At 42.7% G+C, this 16,416-nt stretch overlaps 1 protein-coding gene across 2 annotated transcripts in view; it reads right to left on the bottom strand.

Moving 5' to 3' along the window:
* LOC123991078 (M-protein, striated muscle-like) overlaps positions 1-16,416 on the bottom strand; it is a 40,114-nt gene continuing 23,698 nt past the window's right edge. For both annotated transcript variants that reach the window (XM_046292254.1, XM_046292255.1), the window contains 20 exons: positions 12,938-13,134; positions 12,696-12,822; positions 12,178-12,362; positions 11,700-11,814; positions 11,380-11,536; positions 11,181-11,287; positions 10,983-11,027; positions 10,740-10,876; positions 10,412-10,556; positions 9,974-10,033; positions 9,811-9,878; positions 9,545-9,658; positions 5,377-5,464; positions 5,238-5,276; positions 4,948-5,053; positions 3,971-4,134; positions 3,721-3,757; positions 3,375-3,397; positions 3,159-3,214; positions 1-1,270 (listed from right to left, as the gene is read on the bottom strand). In XM_046292254.1, the coding sequence (XP_046148210.1) occupies positions 1,022-1,270; positions 3,159-3,214; positions 3,375-3,397; positions 3,721-3,757; positions 3,971-4,134; positions 4,948-5,053; positions 5,238-5,276; positions 5,377-5,464; positions 9,545-9,658; positions 9,811-9,878; positions 9,974-10,033; positions 10,412-10,556; positions 10,740-10,876; positions 10,983-11,027; positions 11,181-11,287; positions 11,380-11,536; positions 11,700-11,814; positions 12,178-12,362; positions 12,696-12,822; positions 12,938-13,134 (2,219 nt within the window). In that variant the 3' untranslated portion in view covers positions 1-1,021. The remainder of the gene's footprint in view (positions 1,271-3,158; positions 3,215-3,374; positions 3,398-3,720; positions 3,758-3,970; positions 4,135-4,947; positions 5,054-5,237; positions 5,277-5,376; positions 5,465-9,544; positions 9,659-9,810; positions 9,879-9,973; positions 10,034-10,411; positions 10,557-10,739; positions 10,877-10,982; positions 11,028-11,180; positions 11,288-11,379; positions 11,537-11,699; positions 11,815-12,177; positions 12,363-12,695; positions 12,823-12,937; positions 13,135-16,416) is intronic.

The raw sequence follows: 16,416 nt of genomic DNA, 5'->3' as shown, positions 1-16,416 counted from the left end.
TGAGGTGGTGAGGAAATACATGCTCCATTTTATTAGCCCTTCTCGTGAGATGGGACAGAGGAAGTTAATTCATAATCACTACTACATGTCAGGGGAAGTGATGTCATAATCAGAAGGCGTGGTGTCATAATTCAAAGAGGTGGAGTAAATCACTACACTGACAGGAGGAGTGATGTAATAAGTACTGAGTAATTTTAATTCACACAAACTGTCTACGTGCCTTTTAAGTACTTAAATTCATATTTTTTTAGCTATAGCAACATCCCCTTGGGCACAGACGTCAATTTAATGTCTGTTCCATGTTGGTTCAACTTAATTTCATTGAAATGGTGTGGAAACATTAATTCAACCAGTGTGTGCCTAGTGGGATATTGTAATTAGGGCTGTCAAATGAAAAAATGTAATCGAGTTAATTCCAGGATTTGCTGTGATTAATCACAAATTCTGAATTTGCTCAAATTGAGCTGTATTTTAAGATTTTGTCTTTGATTTTGTCCAAAGTAACAGTATTCAAAATAAAGTAGATGAATGAAGCACACTTTCTTTAACCTAAATGTCAACTTCGCATCGCATTGTTTTTAGCTGAATAGGTGATGTATTTGGGATGTTTTCAGTGTATTTTGAACGCTTTCAGACAATGCGATTAGTTGTGAAAAAGAAGTGTGCACTTAAATTACAAAACATTAACTTGAGTTAGCTGATTGACAGCCTTAATTACAATACATGGGGAAAATGCTATGAATGTATAACTAAACACATAGTTGTGTCAAGATAAAGGACGATTGGACCGTTAGTATAGTATAGTTTTTTGTTGTTGTAATTCTGAAAGATAAAATGCTGAAACAGCTCTTCTCTGATTTCTCTCTGAACCTTTGGACATTTCATGCTCAGAGTAAAACAATACACATTTTCAAACTGGAGTTAAATACTTTGTATAGTACCATAAAAACCATCTCAAACCAATGCTCAGGACTCAATCTGTTATTTATACATGATATTTACGCAAAGATTGAAGTCTCCCTTATTTCTTGCTGTCGGGGCTGAAGACACTTATGGTGAAGTCTGCGCTCTCTGTGCCGTACTTGTTCTTCACCAGGATGCTGTACTTGCCCGAGTCTGTCGTGTTCACCGTGGTAATGGTGAAGCTGGCGTACTTGCCCGACTCGAACTTCATGATGTAGTGGTCGTCCGACACTATCTCCCTCTCGTTCTTCAGCCAGACGACCTCAGGCACGGGGTCGCCTGAAATGTTACAGGTCAGGTTCAGGGCCTGGTGGGAGAGAGAGACGGGATCACATACATATACAGTAGAGTATATCTGAAATGGCACCCTATTCCGTCTATAGTGCACCACTTTTGACAAGAGCTCTGATCAAATGTAGTGCACTATGTAGGGAATACTAGGGTACTGTAATGGGACATTTGAGTTCTCCTTTTCCTGTATTTGATATGTATTTGATATGTAATAAACATGATTGTATGTGCAGGGAGATGCATTCCCTTGGAATGGAAACAGGAGTTAACATTTTAATCAAAAAGTTAATAATAATAAAAAAAATACTAATAAAAAGGCACGTGCATGTAAACAAAAACAAAAAAACGATTTGTCAAAAATATACTGGTGTTCTTTTGCCCATCTTCATATTTTATTTCTATTGGCCAGTCTGAGATATGGCTCTTTTTTCTCAGTTGAGGACTTGTGAGAAGTCTGTATCTCAAATTAGACACTAATGTACTTGTCCTCTTGCTCAGTTGTGCATCGGGGCCTCCCACTCCTCTTCTATTCTGGTTAGACAGAATGCACTTATTAATATGGTAAACTCCTCAATGCCATCGGATGAGTCACGGAACATATACCAGTCTGTGCTAGTGAAAGTCCTGTAGCTTAGCATCCGCTTCATCGGACCACATCCGTATTGAGTGCATCACTGGTACTTCCTGTTTGTGTTTTTGATTGTATGCAGGAATCATGAGGATAGAATTATGGTCAGATTTACCATATGGAGGACGAGGGAGAGCTTTGTATGCGTGTCTGGAGTAAATTTGTTTTTTTTCCACCTCTAGTTGCTCAGGTGACATGCCAGTAGAAATTAGTTGACAGATTTCAGTTTTCCTGCATTAAAATCACCGGCCACTAGGAGTGCCGCCTCTGGATTAGCATTTTCTTGTTTGCTTATATACAGCTCGTTGAGTGCGGTCTTAATGCCAGCATCGGTTTGTTTTGGTAAATAGACAGCTTCGAAAAATATGGATGAAAACTCTTAGTAAATAGTATGGTCTACAGCTTATCATGAGGCATTCTATCTCAGGAGACCAGAACCTTGAGACTTCCTTAATATTAAATATTGTGCACCAGCTATTGTTAACAAAGCGACCCACACCACTCCCCTTGAGCTTACTGCCATTCTGCCCTGCCAATGCATAGAATAACCAGCTAGAATATTATCCATGTTTTTGTTCACCAAATATCAGAGAAACACAGGATATTACAGTTCTTCTGTTCACATTGTTAGGATAGTCTCGAACGGAGCTCGTCCAGTGATTGTACATTCGTCAATAGAATAGAGGGTAGATTATTTACTCGCCAGCGTAGTTTCATCAAGACAAATGCTATTCAATTACAGTAACGACAGGAGTTATAATTCGTTACTTTACACCTCTGTTTGCACCCGTTAGTCTATAAATTATCTGTTGTTACTAAGTATTGACCTGTTTAACTGCCAGTATCAAATGTCTGCCAGTGTTGAAAGTTATGTTTAAAGTTTGACACCAGACTAGATTCAAGGACACACTGATAATGTATCTGTGACACTGTGTGATTCTGTATTAGCTGATGTTATGATTTCCTACAAGCCTGACAGGCTGGTGTTTACAGAACATTCAGTGCTGTGTGATTAATATATAAAAAGGGCCTTCTCAGAGAGGGCCCTCTAGACATTTTCTCTGCTTCTGTTCTGGAGGTGCCTCCCTGTTGCAACTTGTATTAAACCAGATTGGCCATCTGTGATTGTTCTGCTCTTTTATTCACTTTGAAAATCCCTATTACAGGTACCATTTCAGATGCAACCATAGTAGTGTCATACACTATCAAGCCTGCATGGCCAGTTTGGGACTGTGGACATGCATAGACAGATACAGATCCATCCAGACATGGTTACCTTGAGCTCCTGTATGGTGACAACATCAGGCAGGCCTCCCGCCACACGAGCACGATCTGAAAAAAGGAGCACCAAAATTAGGTCACTGAGCTCAGATCAGTTTGAAAATATCAGTACACACTAAAATACAGTGAGCAGTCCTCTCATCCCCATCTTATAATAACGTTATTAAAAGTTGAGGTGTGTGCGTGTGAGACAGAGAAAGTGAGAACTTACTTCTCTCTGCAATAGCGGCCGCTCTGACAGTGGAAGAGACAGAACAAATTGAAGAACAAAGATAAGAGAAACGAATGCAGAGAATGTGTTTGGAGCCAGGAAGCGTGTCTAAGCAAAGACTTCATCTGTCTACCCACTTCCCTTCCTCAAGTCCTATCAGAGACTACCTGCTATTTAAACAGTACATGCAAAGAGAGAGAGAGTGGCTGGGCAAACAGGGAGGAACACCAAAAATAGCAATGACATGAAAAGAAGGACAGTACTTACTGACATGTTCAGAACACGTAGATAGGCTTACACAATGTGTTTTTGATGTACAAAAATCCACACATTTTAGGTCACTTACTTGAGCCTCTGGAACTCAGCATATGCGTCATCAAATGCTGCAATAAAAAAAAGATGCTTAATAAGCCCATCAAAGCATTGGTGTGGTGGGAAGCTGCCTAATTCAAACCTAGATGTAGGCCGCATCCCAAATGGCACCCTTTTCCCAACATAGTGCACTACTTTTGACCACAGCCTTATGGGCCCTTGTGAAAATTAGAGCACTATATAGGGAATATAGGGTGAGATTTGGGAAGCAGATGTAGTCTCACCCTGGCCGGCCAACTCTACAGTCCTCTTCAGACCGCCCTTCCCATCGTGGAACTCAATGGCATATTTGCCCTTGTCTTTCTCTGTGGGTTCTATGATCTGTAGCCACAGCTGCTCTCCTACCACACCACTCTTAATGCGGTCTGTGAAGGCTATCGCTGAATCCCTACGAGAGAGAGGAAAACAGGTCACTGACTTACACACATAGGCTGCATCAGACACTTTACTTGCAAATATACTCACAAATGCAGACACCACGCGCGTAACGGACTTCACACCGTTTGCTTAGCGAGTGCTGCTTCCTCCTGATTTCGGCTCACACCGAGGCTCAAACCCAGGACCGCTGCCTTGCTTGCACACGTGACCGCTCTCCCGAAACGTCTTAGCAGTCAGCACCACCGAAAAGCTAGCTATTCTGCAGTGCTAGTAGGGACACTTCAGGCTGAGGAGCATGTTTCAAAACATCTCCATGCACTACATTCACCCCCCAAACTTACAACACAGCGGCCTCAGTGTTGAGCTGAGCACAACTGCAAATCCGGGTCACGGCACCATCTGTAACTGACATCACGCTGCTTGCTTAGTGAGTACAGTTTCCTCCCGATTCACCTCACAGAGGCTTGAAACCCAGGACCTCTGCCTTGCTAGCACACGTGAACGACATCCCAAAGTGTCTTACCAAGTTGGCGCCACCGAAAAGCTAGCTATTTGGCAGTGCAAGTGGGGACACTTCAGGTTGAGTCGTAAGACTTTCTGTGCTACATGCACACACACACCTGGTGGGTTGAGCTATAGGAGGTCAGGCTCATTGTAATGGCTGGAATGGAATTAATGGAACAGAATCAAACACATGGGAACCACGTTGGACTCAGTTTAAATTCATCCATTCCAGCCATTAAAATGTGGCCGTCCTCCTATAGCTCCTCCCACCAGCCTCCATTGACAGACAAAAACACAGAGAAGTAAGGAGAGTACACACTTGTGGTGCCAGGTGACCTGGAGCGCTTCGTTGTAGTAGCTGACAAAGGAGTACAATCTGATGCCCTCCTCTGTGCTCTGGATCTTCAGTGCGGTGGAGGAGTTGGCTAGCGGAGGTTACAGAGGCGTTACACAGTGCAACATTATAGAGAAGTTACAAAGTACAACATTAAAGACTTTACACAGCACAATGTTACACAGCTCAACTTTACAGAGGGGCACTTTAGGGATGTTTTGAACACAAGTAAAAATTAAAGATGTGTTTACTACGACAGTGACACATGTTCTTACCGATATGACTGAACATTTCATTCATCAAGTCTCTGAAACCTGGAGAACAGAAATGTGACCATAATGTAACTTTGTAAAAATGACAGACTTGTGGCGTTACTGTACAGACAATGAGGTATGGCTTTGAGGGTTTAGTCACCTTGTTCTGTCAGATTCAACGTAGAAGTGTCCTTCCCTCTGTCATCCTTCATAACAATCTCATAGACACCGGCATCCTTCTTTGAGATCTATAAGAGAAGGCTAGGTTTGAGACACACATCTAAAATGCACAGCCACCATTTTGTAAATGAAGAAAATGAAAATCTCAAGCGAAAAGGCAAGCTTTTCTCCCCTGCTATGGGTGCTGCAGGACACATTTATAGGACGCGAAAGCAAAAAAGCATTCTCAAAACAAACAAAAAACAAGAAGATGACAGAATGAGCACTTTTGGCAGGGAAATTATTTTCCACGGAGGGCCATATTTTTGCCATAACGGGCCAGAATCATATTACATGATTATACATAATGTGCATGACTGTGTTGACAGATATCTAATGTAAATCATATCCAGATATACTACTTATTTAACTTTAACATGCACAGAAATAAACCACATCCATGTTCTCCTTTTGATAGGAAGTTTCATTTTTAAAACATGCAATGAACTACACTTAGGTAAAAGTACACTGTGCATTCAACACCACGGACAGAACTCTTGTCTCTTGTTAACGGGTATACACAAACACAAGAAAGGGAGAGCTCAACATTACATTTAAAACAACCCAATCAGTGTGAGGAGTGAAGTCTCTGACGGGCATTGACTAGAGCAGTGAAGTCAGGTATAGTTTGACGTCGCTATGCGCAGGATTGCTGAGAGGTGAGTCGGTAAGAGATGATCTGTGCCTTGACCTGTTATAGTTCCTCACAGAAAATGTCTGTTCATATACATAGAATAGGTTGGTGCAAACATCGCCTGAGCATGACTCATAATCTTTGGAAAGTTTTGCTCAACCTCGTCAGTGACATTGGAGAACTATTCAAAACAACCACTGCATCAGACTGAAGAACGATCAGCTCAAGTTGCAGGTCAGTGGGAGCGTTATCCACGTTGAAGGAGAGGAAACCAACAGCATGTCATTTTCCAACACTTAGAAATCCTCAAAACGACGAGAAAACTCTATACTTTCAAAGCACGCATCAGCGATGTATACTTCTTCCGCTGGTCATCTGATAGGGAACAGACTAGTAGTGTCGGAAGATGGGTGAGATTGGTGGCTTCTACTTGATAGGTCAGTAGGAGTCATTTTCCCTTGAAGGCTTTGATAAGGCTGTACATCTGAAGTGAAAAAAGTCCCTTCCCTTGTAGTTTGGAATTGTAGTTTATTCACGAGTCCATTCTTTATCTTGCAGTTGAGGGAAATCCACATATTTTCCTTTCATTTGCCAAACTCCTACACCCTCTTAAGCACCTTCCCCAAACTCAGTCATCTCACGTTTCTGTGGCAGGGAAGATATGCAAGACCCGACTGTCTCTTCCAACCCGACTGTCTCTTCCAACAGAGAGACTAACTGCCTGTGGTTTAAAGATTTTGCCACTTTAGTGACTGCATCCACAACATGGCTTGTTTTCAGAACTCATTTACAGAGCACCTCCTGATGAGTAATGCAATGCAGGAAAATACTTTTCTGATCTGGGTTCAGCTCAGCTAATTGATCTCGCATCCCTTTCAAAAGGCCAACGTTTTTTTTCCTGTCAAGTTCTGTCACCAGTCAGTGGTCACACTCAAAACGCAGTCCCAGCATTACCACACTTATATGAACCTCCCCCAATAAATCTTTCCCCGAGGTTGTGCTCTTCATTGACTGCACTGAAGCAAGCTCCTCTGTAATCTCAAAGTCTGGGGTTTTGCCTCGTAAAAAATTCAAACAACTGTGCCATGTCACGAGCATCACTGCTCTCATCCAGGGCCAAAGGCGGAATCTTGTCTTAAAACTGTTGTTCCATATTCTCAGTGACGATGTCCTCAACACACACCGCGTGTCACTGTTCAACTTGACAGGGAAACATTTCCAAACAGCTCTTTCTTGTCGGGGCAAAGTATTGTTACAGAGTCAATTAAACATTCTTTAATGAATTTGCCCTCAGCGAATGGCTTGATATGTTTAGCAATTTTGTGGGACAGTACATAGCCATCTCTCGCTATTCCGTCATTTGCTGAATGCAGTTTTGTGAAAAGTCCTTGCTGCTTTTGTGTGTGCGAGCGTTGCAAAATAAATGTACACATACGTGTTTTTCAATCATTGCACCCACACTGCTCGCGCCCGCCAATGAGCGTCTGGTATGCCAAGCGCTAAAATAGAAGTCAGTTCTATTTGTGATGCTGAACCAGTGCAAGTCTTGCCTCTCCCCATCTCCTCATTGGCTTTTAGAAGCACACAGTCAAAACATTTCAGAACACACTCATTCCAGGGTTTTTCTTTATTTTTACATTGTAAAATAATAATAAAAGTGAAAACATCAAAACTATGAAATAACACATATGGAATCATATAGTAACAAAAAAGTGTTAAACAAATCAAAATACAAGTAGCCACCCTTTGATTTGATGACAGCTTTGCACTCTTGTCATTCATGATCGATTTGCTGTAAGGAAACCACTACTAAAGGACACCAATAATAAGAAGAGTCTTGCTCGGGCCAAGAAACACAAGCAATGGACATTAGACCGGCGGAAATCTGTCCTTTAGTCTGATGAGTCCAAATTTGAGATTTTTGGTTCCAACCGCAGTGTCTTTGTGAGACACAGAATAGGTGAATGGATTATCTCCGCATGTGTGGTTCCCAACGTGAAGCATGGAGGAGGTGGTGTGATGTGTCATCAGGGTGGCTACTTTGAAGAATGTCAAATATATTTAGATTTTTTGGGATACATGATTCCATATGTGTTATTTCAGTTTTGATGTCTTTGCTATTATTCTACAATGTAGAAAATAGTAAAAATTTAGAAAAAAACTCTAGAATGAGTAGGTGTCCAAACTTTTGACTGGTACTGTATAAGGATGTTAAATTATTTACAGAAGCATGGCAAGAATGTGCCCCAAAAGCTGTCAGAATCACCGATTTCTGAAGATGTTAGGATCAATAATTGTTAAATTACATTTTCATAATAGACAGGTTGGTTGTTTAGCAACAAAACCGACTGGGTTGGCTTAGATTGTTTTCATGTAAACTATATTAAGTCTCCAAATGTTTATTGAAAACATAAATACATTTGCACTTGTTGTCTCAAATACATTGTTGTGTTTGTTGTTTAACTAGCTACAGTAGTGAATCTTTTCCATATTATTAGCATAAACATGACACGAGTCAAAACAAGACATGGTAGCAATAACAAGCTACAACGAGCTGAAACGAGCCACATACGATTCCCCACATGACAACTTCTTGTCACTGTTGCTAGCTATCTGACAGTTCAGAATCATAACGCCACATGGCTCATTGATGTGCAGGCACGCATCATTTTTGTGACCGTCAGCCAACCCCTCTACAGCAAGGACTGATGATTTGGTTAGCCAAACTAACAAGTCTGTTTGGTTACAAAGGCAACTACTGTAGCTACCTAGTAAAATTGCTAGCTACTTCAGTGGACGTTGGAACACATTTCTAGCAGCAAATGGATTACATTATAGTGTGGTATAATCAAATTGGGGCTCTATACATTCACCTTCCACGTCATTCATTATTCTCCATAGAACACCTAACACCTAGCACCTCATAGGGTTGGGTTAGATGCTGGGACTGGAAATGTGAGAAATGTTGAGAAATTCAGTTAAGAGTGACGTATTAGGCTATTGTATAAAGACATTTTTTTTTAAAGATTACTGTCAAATAAACTTCTTTAATATAATAAACTTCAACCTCTTTAGACCACCTGATGCTCAACTTATCACCAATGAATCTTGTAGCCAGAAGATGGTATCCATAACGTGTGAGGAACATGTACAGTATTTATGATATATGAACATAGACGTGCAATGATAGTTTCATAGTTACATACAGTATGCAAATGAACAAAACAATGTTTGTATAACATCACTAAAATATTCAATACGTAGTATGTTAATACATGTGCCGTATAATCATTGAAATATGATATTTTCCAACCTTTATCTAGCCTTTAATGTACACAAGAGCCATTCAAATAGTATACAGAAATCTGCAAAACAATACTCTCTAAGCTGTAAAGACAAGTGTTGTGCAGTATGGTCTTACAGTCCCTGTACTTTCTCATGTATGAGGTGGATGAAACATTACAATTCCTCTCACCTGAGCAATCTCCAGGTTGAGCACTCCCTCTGTGAAGGTGAGATTCCCGTCTCCCTTGACCTCACGCCCATCCTTGTACCACAATGCAACAGTCTCCTTCTTTATGTTTCCAACCTGCGGGAGTCGAAAGACACCTATAATGTTCAGGTTGTTGTCCAGATGTTCCCCGGCTGCACCCTGGTAATACCATCTCATCTGGAAAGTTCAGAGCTGAGCTGGTCTATTTTCATAAAACCCATACTTCACTTTGTGTGTTCTTTTCCTACCTTGCACTTCAGGAAAACGCAGCATTCTGGGGTCACTTCATAACTCAAGTACTCAACAAAATGAGGGCCTGCAAAAAACAAAACAAAAACTATTCAGTAGTCTACAATTTTGTGTCATAACATACCGCTATTCTATTTTCTTAATTTAAAAAAAATCCCATACCTTGCTTTCTGTGCCACTCTTTGCACATGAACTCAGACTCCTTCTGCAGCCCTTTGAACACTGGGGAAAGGAAACAAAACTGTATCTACAAATCATATTCATCTTTCTTCATGTGTTTCATACATTGATGTGGATATTATTTAAACAAATACATTTTCATACATTTGTATGTAGTTCATTCATAATAATATTTTACTGCCCCCTAGTGGATTATGTTAAGACCCCACTATGGATCAGAAGTTGGGCTTGTTTTTTTCTTTATAACAGAGGGGTGATAGCCTGGTCCCAGATCTGTCTGTGCTATTGCCTACTCCATTGCTGTACTTGTCAAGCCGTGACAAGGAGTTGGCATGATAGCACAAACTGGCACTCAGGCGAGAGTGAGAATGATGGAAGGTGATTGGAGGAGGCGAAAAGGACAGCCGGAGTTAATCCTACCTTCTCCAATCAGCACCAGGCTGGACTGGTTGGTGGCTTTTCCATCCTGCAGCTGGAAGGTGAAGGTTCCCTCGTCCCCTTGGAGCAGAGACTCCATGATCATCTCAATCACACCTGTGTCCTTGTTAAAGTTCATCTTGTATTTCTGAAAATAAAAAAGGCCACAGACAGAGCATTTTCAGTAGTCTAATATACTTTACCTGAACATCAATTACAGTAGTTTAAAATTCTATTTATTTATTCATCCAAGATGTCTCAGGTCAGAAGACCTCTTTTACACACGTCGGAGAGTATTTTTTCATTTCAGTCCCAAAGCGTGCCTACTTACCTCTCCCTGGGAGAGAGTGTTGTCATTAAACACATATTCTATTTTGCCATTAGCAGAGATCTTCTCAGCCTGCAGCCAGAAGCGAACTCTGCCCTTCTCTTGCAGCTCCACAGCCAGCTCGGTCTTCAAGGGAATAACTGGGGGGGGGAAGTGCAACAGTACGTGAGAGCAGGGACGGAGGAACATGTAATAATGAACAACGGGAAACATTTTTGAGAATGTCGGTAATAATATGTTACTTACTGGGGAATTTGTGGTCATGGCTGATCTCCAGCAGTTTTTTCAACTCTGTCAACAAAAAAAAGGTCACAAAGATTAATCAGAGATTAGAAATGAAACCAGAAGCAATGGAGCTCTGCTAACCTCTTAGCCTGCTAAGTTTGCTTCCAAAGTGATAACGTGGACAGTGCTACAGTACCACGGACACACAGTGGGACTCACCCTCCGCTGAGAGGGTGTAGCTGGAGGATTCGCCATTGGTGTGGGTGACGGCACAAGAGTAAATGCCGATGTCATCCTCAGCAGGCATGTTAAAGATGGCCTTGGACCTGAGGGGATACAATTAACACAGGCTACTGTAGAAATGTTAGCAAACCTAATATTCTTTCACGCGCACACACACACACACACACACACACACTTCTCCCCACTGGTTGCCACAGTAATGCGGGTTTCGTCAGTGATCTCTTTGTAGTTCTTGGACCACACGAATTTGGAGTCTGGAGTCAGGTTTGAGCAGGCAAAGTTCATGGAGATCACGCCATCATCATCAATGTCCACAACAATCTCCGTAGTGCCTGAGAGAGAACACAACAAGAGTCAAATATGGCTAGAGACTCAATAGACACAAATATGGAAAGGTGCAGGATGACATAAAGGTATGACTTTACCGGTATAACAATGTCATTCTGTCCATCCCTCTCTCCCACCTGCTCTGTTGAGGGGTCTTTAACATCCTACCTGGTTTGGTTTCAGCCAGGACTGGTTCTGTGGGCTCAGAGGCCTTTCCGACACCTGCCTTATTCTGAGCACGCACACGGAACACATAGGTTTCCCCCTCCTTTAGAATCTTAATCTGTTTATGAAGGAGTCACATTATAGACATGTTAGTCACATACACCAAATATGTTACTACTGATACAAACTTTCTCACATAGAAAAGCAGTAGTGTTGAAAATCCCTTTACACGCACCCTCTAACTGACAAACACCTCCACCAATCACATCCTATTTACATGTCGACTATGTCACCATATTGCATCACACAATCTGGATTCAAATGTTTAATTAGAATGCTCAATGGTATGACTGACTAAGTGGATAGAAATAGTGTAGTTGCCCTTAGACGCTGATCCTGGGTCAATTTAGCATTTTCAGCTGAAATCTGTTACAGGGGAAACTTTAGTGATTGGAGTGATTGGAGGGGATAGGGTCCTGACCTTCATGTAGTTGGTGGAGATAGCCTTCTCATTGACTCCTCTCCAGGCCTCCTCCTCAGCATCAGCCTCCTTAATGTCAACGTAGAATCCATTGACTGGGTCACGGCCCTGGTACACCGGTGGCTTAAAGAGCAACACCAGAGTGTTGGCGCGCACTTCTGTCACCTGCAGATCATGGGGAGGTCCTGTGGGAAATTAGGGGTCATTCGTTTCAGAGTTGAAGAAAACGGACATATCATAGGCTAGTGTCCCAACTCGCACCCTATTCCCTTTGTAGTGCACTACTTTTGACCAGGGGCAATAGGGCTACCATTTGGGACGTAACCATAGACAAGGTAATGTACAGAAATAATGTCTTATTACCACAAAAGATTATAATACAAGTCAATGATTTCATTTTTACAAAATTTATTTTTACACTTATCTTTGTACTGTGATGTGTTATTAATTGTTATATGTTAAAGTGTAATTATCATACTTCATCAGGCTTGCGAGTGAATTTTAGTGGCACTACCCACCTGGCACAGCAATGGTCCACTCCTCACAGATAAATGTCTCACTGGGCAGAGACGGGATACCCACACCTGCCATGTTGGCAGCGCGCACTTGGAACTGGTACCTCCTGTTCTCCTTCAAGTCAGACACCTGGACAGACAGTGAAAAATCATTCTCCCTTTTCTCCCGGTATGACAAAAAGGTGGCTGAAAATTCAGGTTAAAGAGGGTAGCGAAATCACAAAGAAGCAAAATGGCTGACTCACTCGGTAGGCTCGGTCGCTAACAGCTTTGACATTGGCCTCGTGCCACTGCCCTGGCACCCCATTGATGACCTCACGGTAGTCCACGAAGTAGCCGGTGATGTCAGCACCTCCGATGAAGGTGGGCTGCTTCCAGGCCAACACCATAGAGTCCCGCACACACTCCAAAACGCTGATGCCATAGGGTGGAGTAGGGGACGCTGGAACAGCAGAGGACTCCAGTTAGCATCATGCTGTGTCAACTCTGACACTATGAAGTCATGGGAGACGGAAGCTTAATGCTCTTGGTTGAGCTTTAGTCTTCCATCACTTAGACCTGCTAACATTCTCTTTTCTTAGAGCAAGTATTGGGCACTCATTCCCTTGTAAATTTCTGAACATTCCACTGGGCATAGACGTATTTTAGACGCATTTTCATTGAAATGAAACAGCATTGATTCAACCAGTTCTTTAAAATGTCAGTTAACATTATTATGCCATACAGTTTGTGTCACAGATACTTTTTGTAAGATAACCTTTAACGTTAAGCTATGGTTCAACCAGACACTATGTCATAACACATTGACACAATTTTGGGGACACTCATTTCTGGGACCTTGACTGAATGGGACATAATATTTTAGCCACAGGAGCTGTGAGGACACATATGATCTCAGTGGCTGGTCTTCGTGGGGGGTTGGGGGTAATATAACATATAATAAATTGACCTGTCACATGGACATGGTGTTCTCCATAATTTGGGGGTGGGGGTATGGCGAAGAATCTGACTTGGAAGTACACTACCAAAAAGGTCTCAGGTTATAGGTGTCCATTTCTGTCTTGTGATTGGCTGACCCACTTCAGAGACACCCTGTGATAGGCTAGCTCCAGCTATGTCGCAGTGCCTGTGTGTTCATGTGCACTGATCTCCCAAGGTGACGGTGGGCCAAAAGAGCCCAAAGTGTGTGTGAGCCAGCCAGGCTGCAGTAAGTTGAGAGGTGGTCAGCACAGTGCCTGAACACTGAGGGTGTGGAGGGAGGACCAAAAGCCCCTGTGTGTGTGTGAGGCAGCCGTGCTAGAGGTGGCAGGTAGATAGCCTGAACGGCCACGTGACTGTGTAGTTAAACCTGGGAAAGCTGTTCAGAAACTCACCTTAGGGTAAAAACTGAATTTTACCAGTTGAATACTTTCACTATAGATATTGTTTTAATGATTTACCTGTGAATATTACAGTAGAACCACATGCATTCAAACTGACCACTATACTAATATTACAGTGGCAGAATTTTTTCAAAATAGTCTTCTACCTTCTTACCAAAGTGATAAAAATGTTTCAAGACAGATTAATAAAACGGTTTAAAACGCGAACAAAAATCCTTGAGGTGAAAAGATTACATTTTTATTTCAGATGATATAAGGGTTGGCGTGGCCTGACTGAGTGTAATCCCATGTGGCTCAGTTGGTAGAGCATGGTGCTTGCAACACCAGGGTTGTAGGTTTGATTCCCACGGGGACCAGTAGAAAAATGTATGCACTCACTACTGTAAAATCACTCTGGATACTAAAATGTACATGTTCTCACCTGAGTCTGTCCTGGGCTGATTCTTTCTGTGTCCCCTGTTTGGCTGAAGCATCTACAGAGGACTTACGTGTTTGCCTGGCCACTGGCACTAACCTCATTGGAGGTCTTTGCCTGGCTCTGACCAGGCCACTGCCTCCCTTGCTTTAAATTACTGCAGCCTTGAGGAGCTTGAGCTAGTGGCCCCCGGCCCCATGCCACAGGCACACTGTCAGTCTGAGCATTGAACTTCAGCGTAGTGTAAGGGGGTTACTGAACAGCCTCATGCGTTCCCGTCCAGCGTTAGTCAGCCCACGTTACCACCCGTTGGTAACTCCCCCTCCGGCAACACACCGTGAGGAATACCGCCCCCTACAAGGAGTTAGCAGAGAAAAGCGTAAAGCCATTTTACACGGGCAAAGAAGAACAACCATTCACACAACCAAACAGCTCAAATCAGGACACTCAGAAGGTAGAGAGAGCAAGAAATGTTACCAATACCCTATCAAATGCAGTAAAATATCTTCATCTGACAGACTATGAAAAATGAAGACAAGATGACCAACAAGTGACATCTGTGTGAGGAAGCAAGTTGCGGAGTTAAAAGACAAAGCACGAGCGTGTGAGGGGAGAAAGTGAGTGTGTGTGCGGTCTTTGTGCCAACCCTTCATGAAAAAGCCACACTATATGCCAGTGGATTTCATTATATGCACTACATTGGCCTAAACTGATCAAGTGTATGTACTGGGAGACAACTATTGGAAATTGTTATGAGTAAGGTCTATGGTACAGCTATTCTTTCCTAATATATTCTGATAACATGTGTGACAGAAAAGTTCACTAACAAAGGAAGGAAAGGGGATACAACTGAATACATTCAACCGAAAATGTGTCTTCCGCATTTAAAACCAACCCCTCTGAATCAGAGGTGAGGGGGGGCTGCCTTAATCGACGTCCACATCGTCAGACCCAGGGAGTAGTTGTTGTTGGGGGGGGGGGGGGGGGGGTTAACAATACTAACCTCGCCTCAATTGTGAGTATTATTTACCTTTCATCGTGTAGGACACTACAACAAATGGGTCTAAGCCCATCTACAAACTGCTATTGGTTGTAATGGACTGTGGGGAGAAATCCATTGACCTTGTCACTAAGTGTGGGGAGAACAGAGCCTGCTGCGCGGCACAAAGCTTGCCAATGACTGAGTGACGTCTCACAGCTGGAAGCCTGGTTAGTCACAGAGCAAACTGACATTATGGGACAACTGTGTAAAAGAGCAGGGCTGTCAGGTTTAGTATATATCCCTAGCTCTGGTCCAGGGCATTAGTGCACATTGTATCACTGAGCTGCAATAATGCCCTGGACCAGAGCTAGTATTCCCAGATGAGAGTGAGTAGAATGGACAGGCACACACAGCATAAATCAGGGGGATTGGTGGTTGGGCGTAGCTGGGGGGTACCTTTAACAACAGGTGGGGTGGTGGTGGCTGACACATCTTGTGCCCAGGACAGGTAAGGGGTGGGGATGGTTGGTTGTTTGGGTAGGGGGTGGATTGCGCGTGACAGAGGAACCAAGGGGGGCTGGTTTGTAACAACCGCTGAGCTGGATCACACTGACCCAAGTTAAAGGAAGTCTACAACTCCTGACCCTGGCCACGCCTCAAGTTGTGCAGGGAGGGGGGGCATAGAAAATAACATGTGGGAGGAGTCTAATGCTGATGGTACACAGAGCTGACAATGTGATGTCTCGATGGACAGAAAAATAGAAGGGTACAACACATCAGCTCAACCCATGTTCAGTGTGGGCACATTGCATTTCTTTCATCATGAACATATAAACTCAAAAGAAACAGTGAAGAATATGCAGAAGAATCAATCAAATCTCCATAGAGCTAAGAGGCTTCCCTGGTCCTACCATAACATCATACCTTACTGTAGATCCCTTCATA

Source organism: Oncorhynchus gorbuscha, linkage group LG12 (genome assembly GCF_021184085.1).
Source record: "Oncorhynchus gorbuscha isolate QuinsamMale2020 ecotype Even-year linkage group LG12, OgorEven_v1.0, whole genome shotgun sequence".
NCBI lineage: Eukaryota > Metazoa > Chordata > Actinopteri > Salmoniformes > Salmonidae > Oncorhynchus > Oncorhynchus gorbuscha.
Note: the sequence above shows the minus strand (reverse complement) of the source record. Positions and strands in the feature narration are given on the sequence as shown.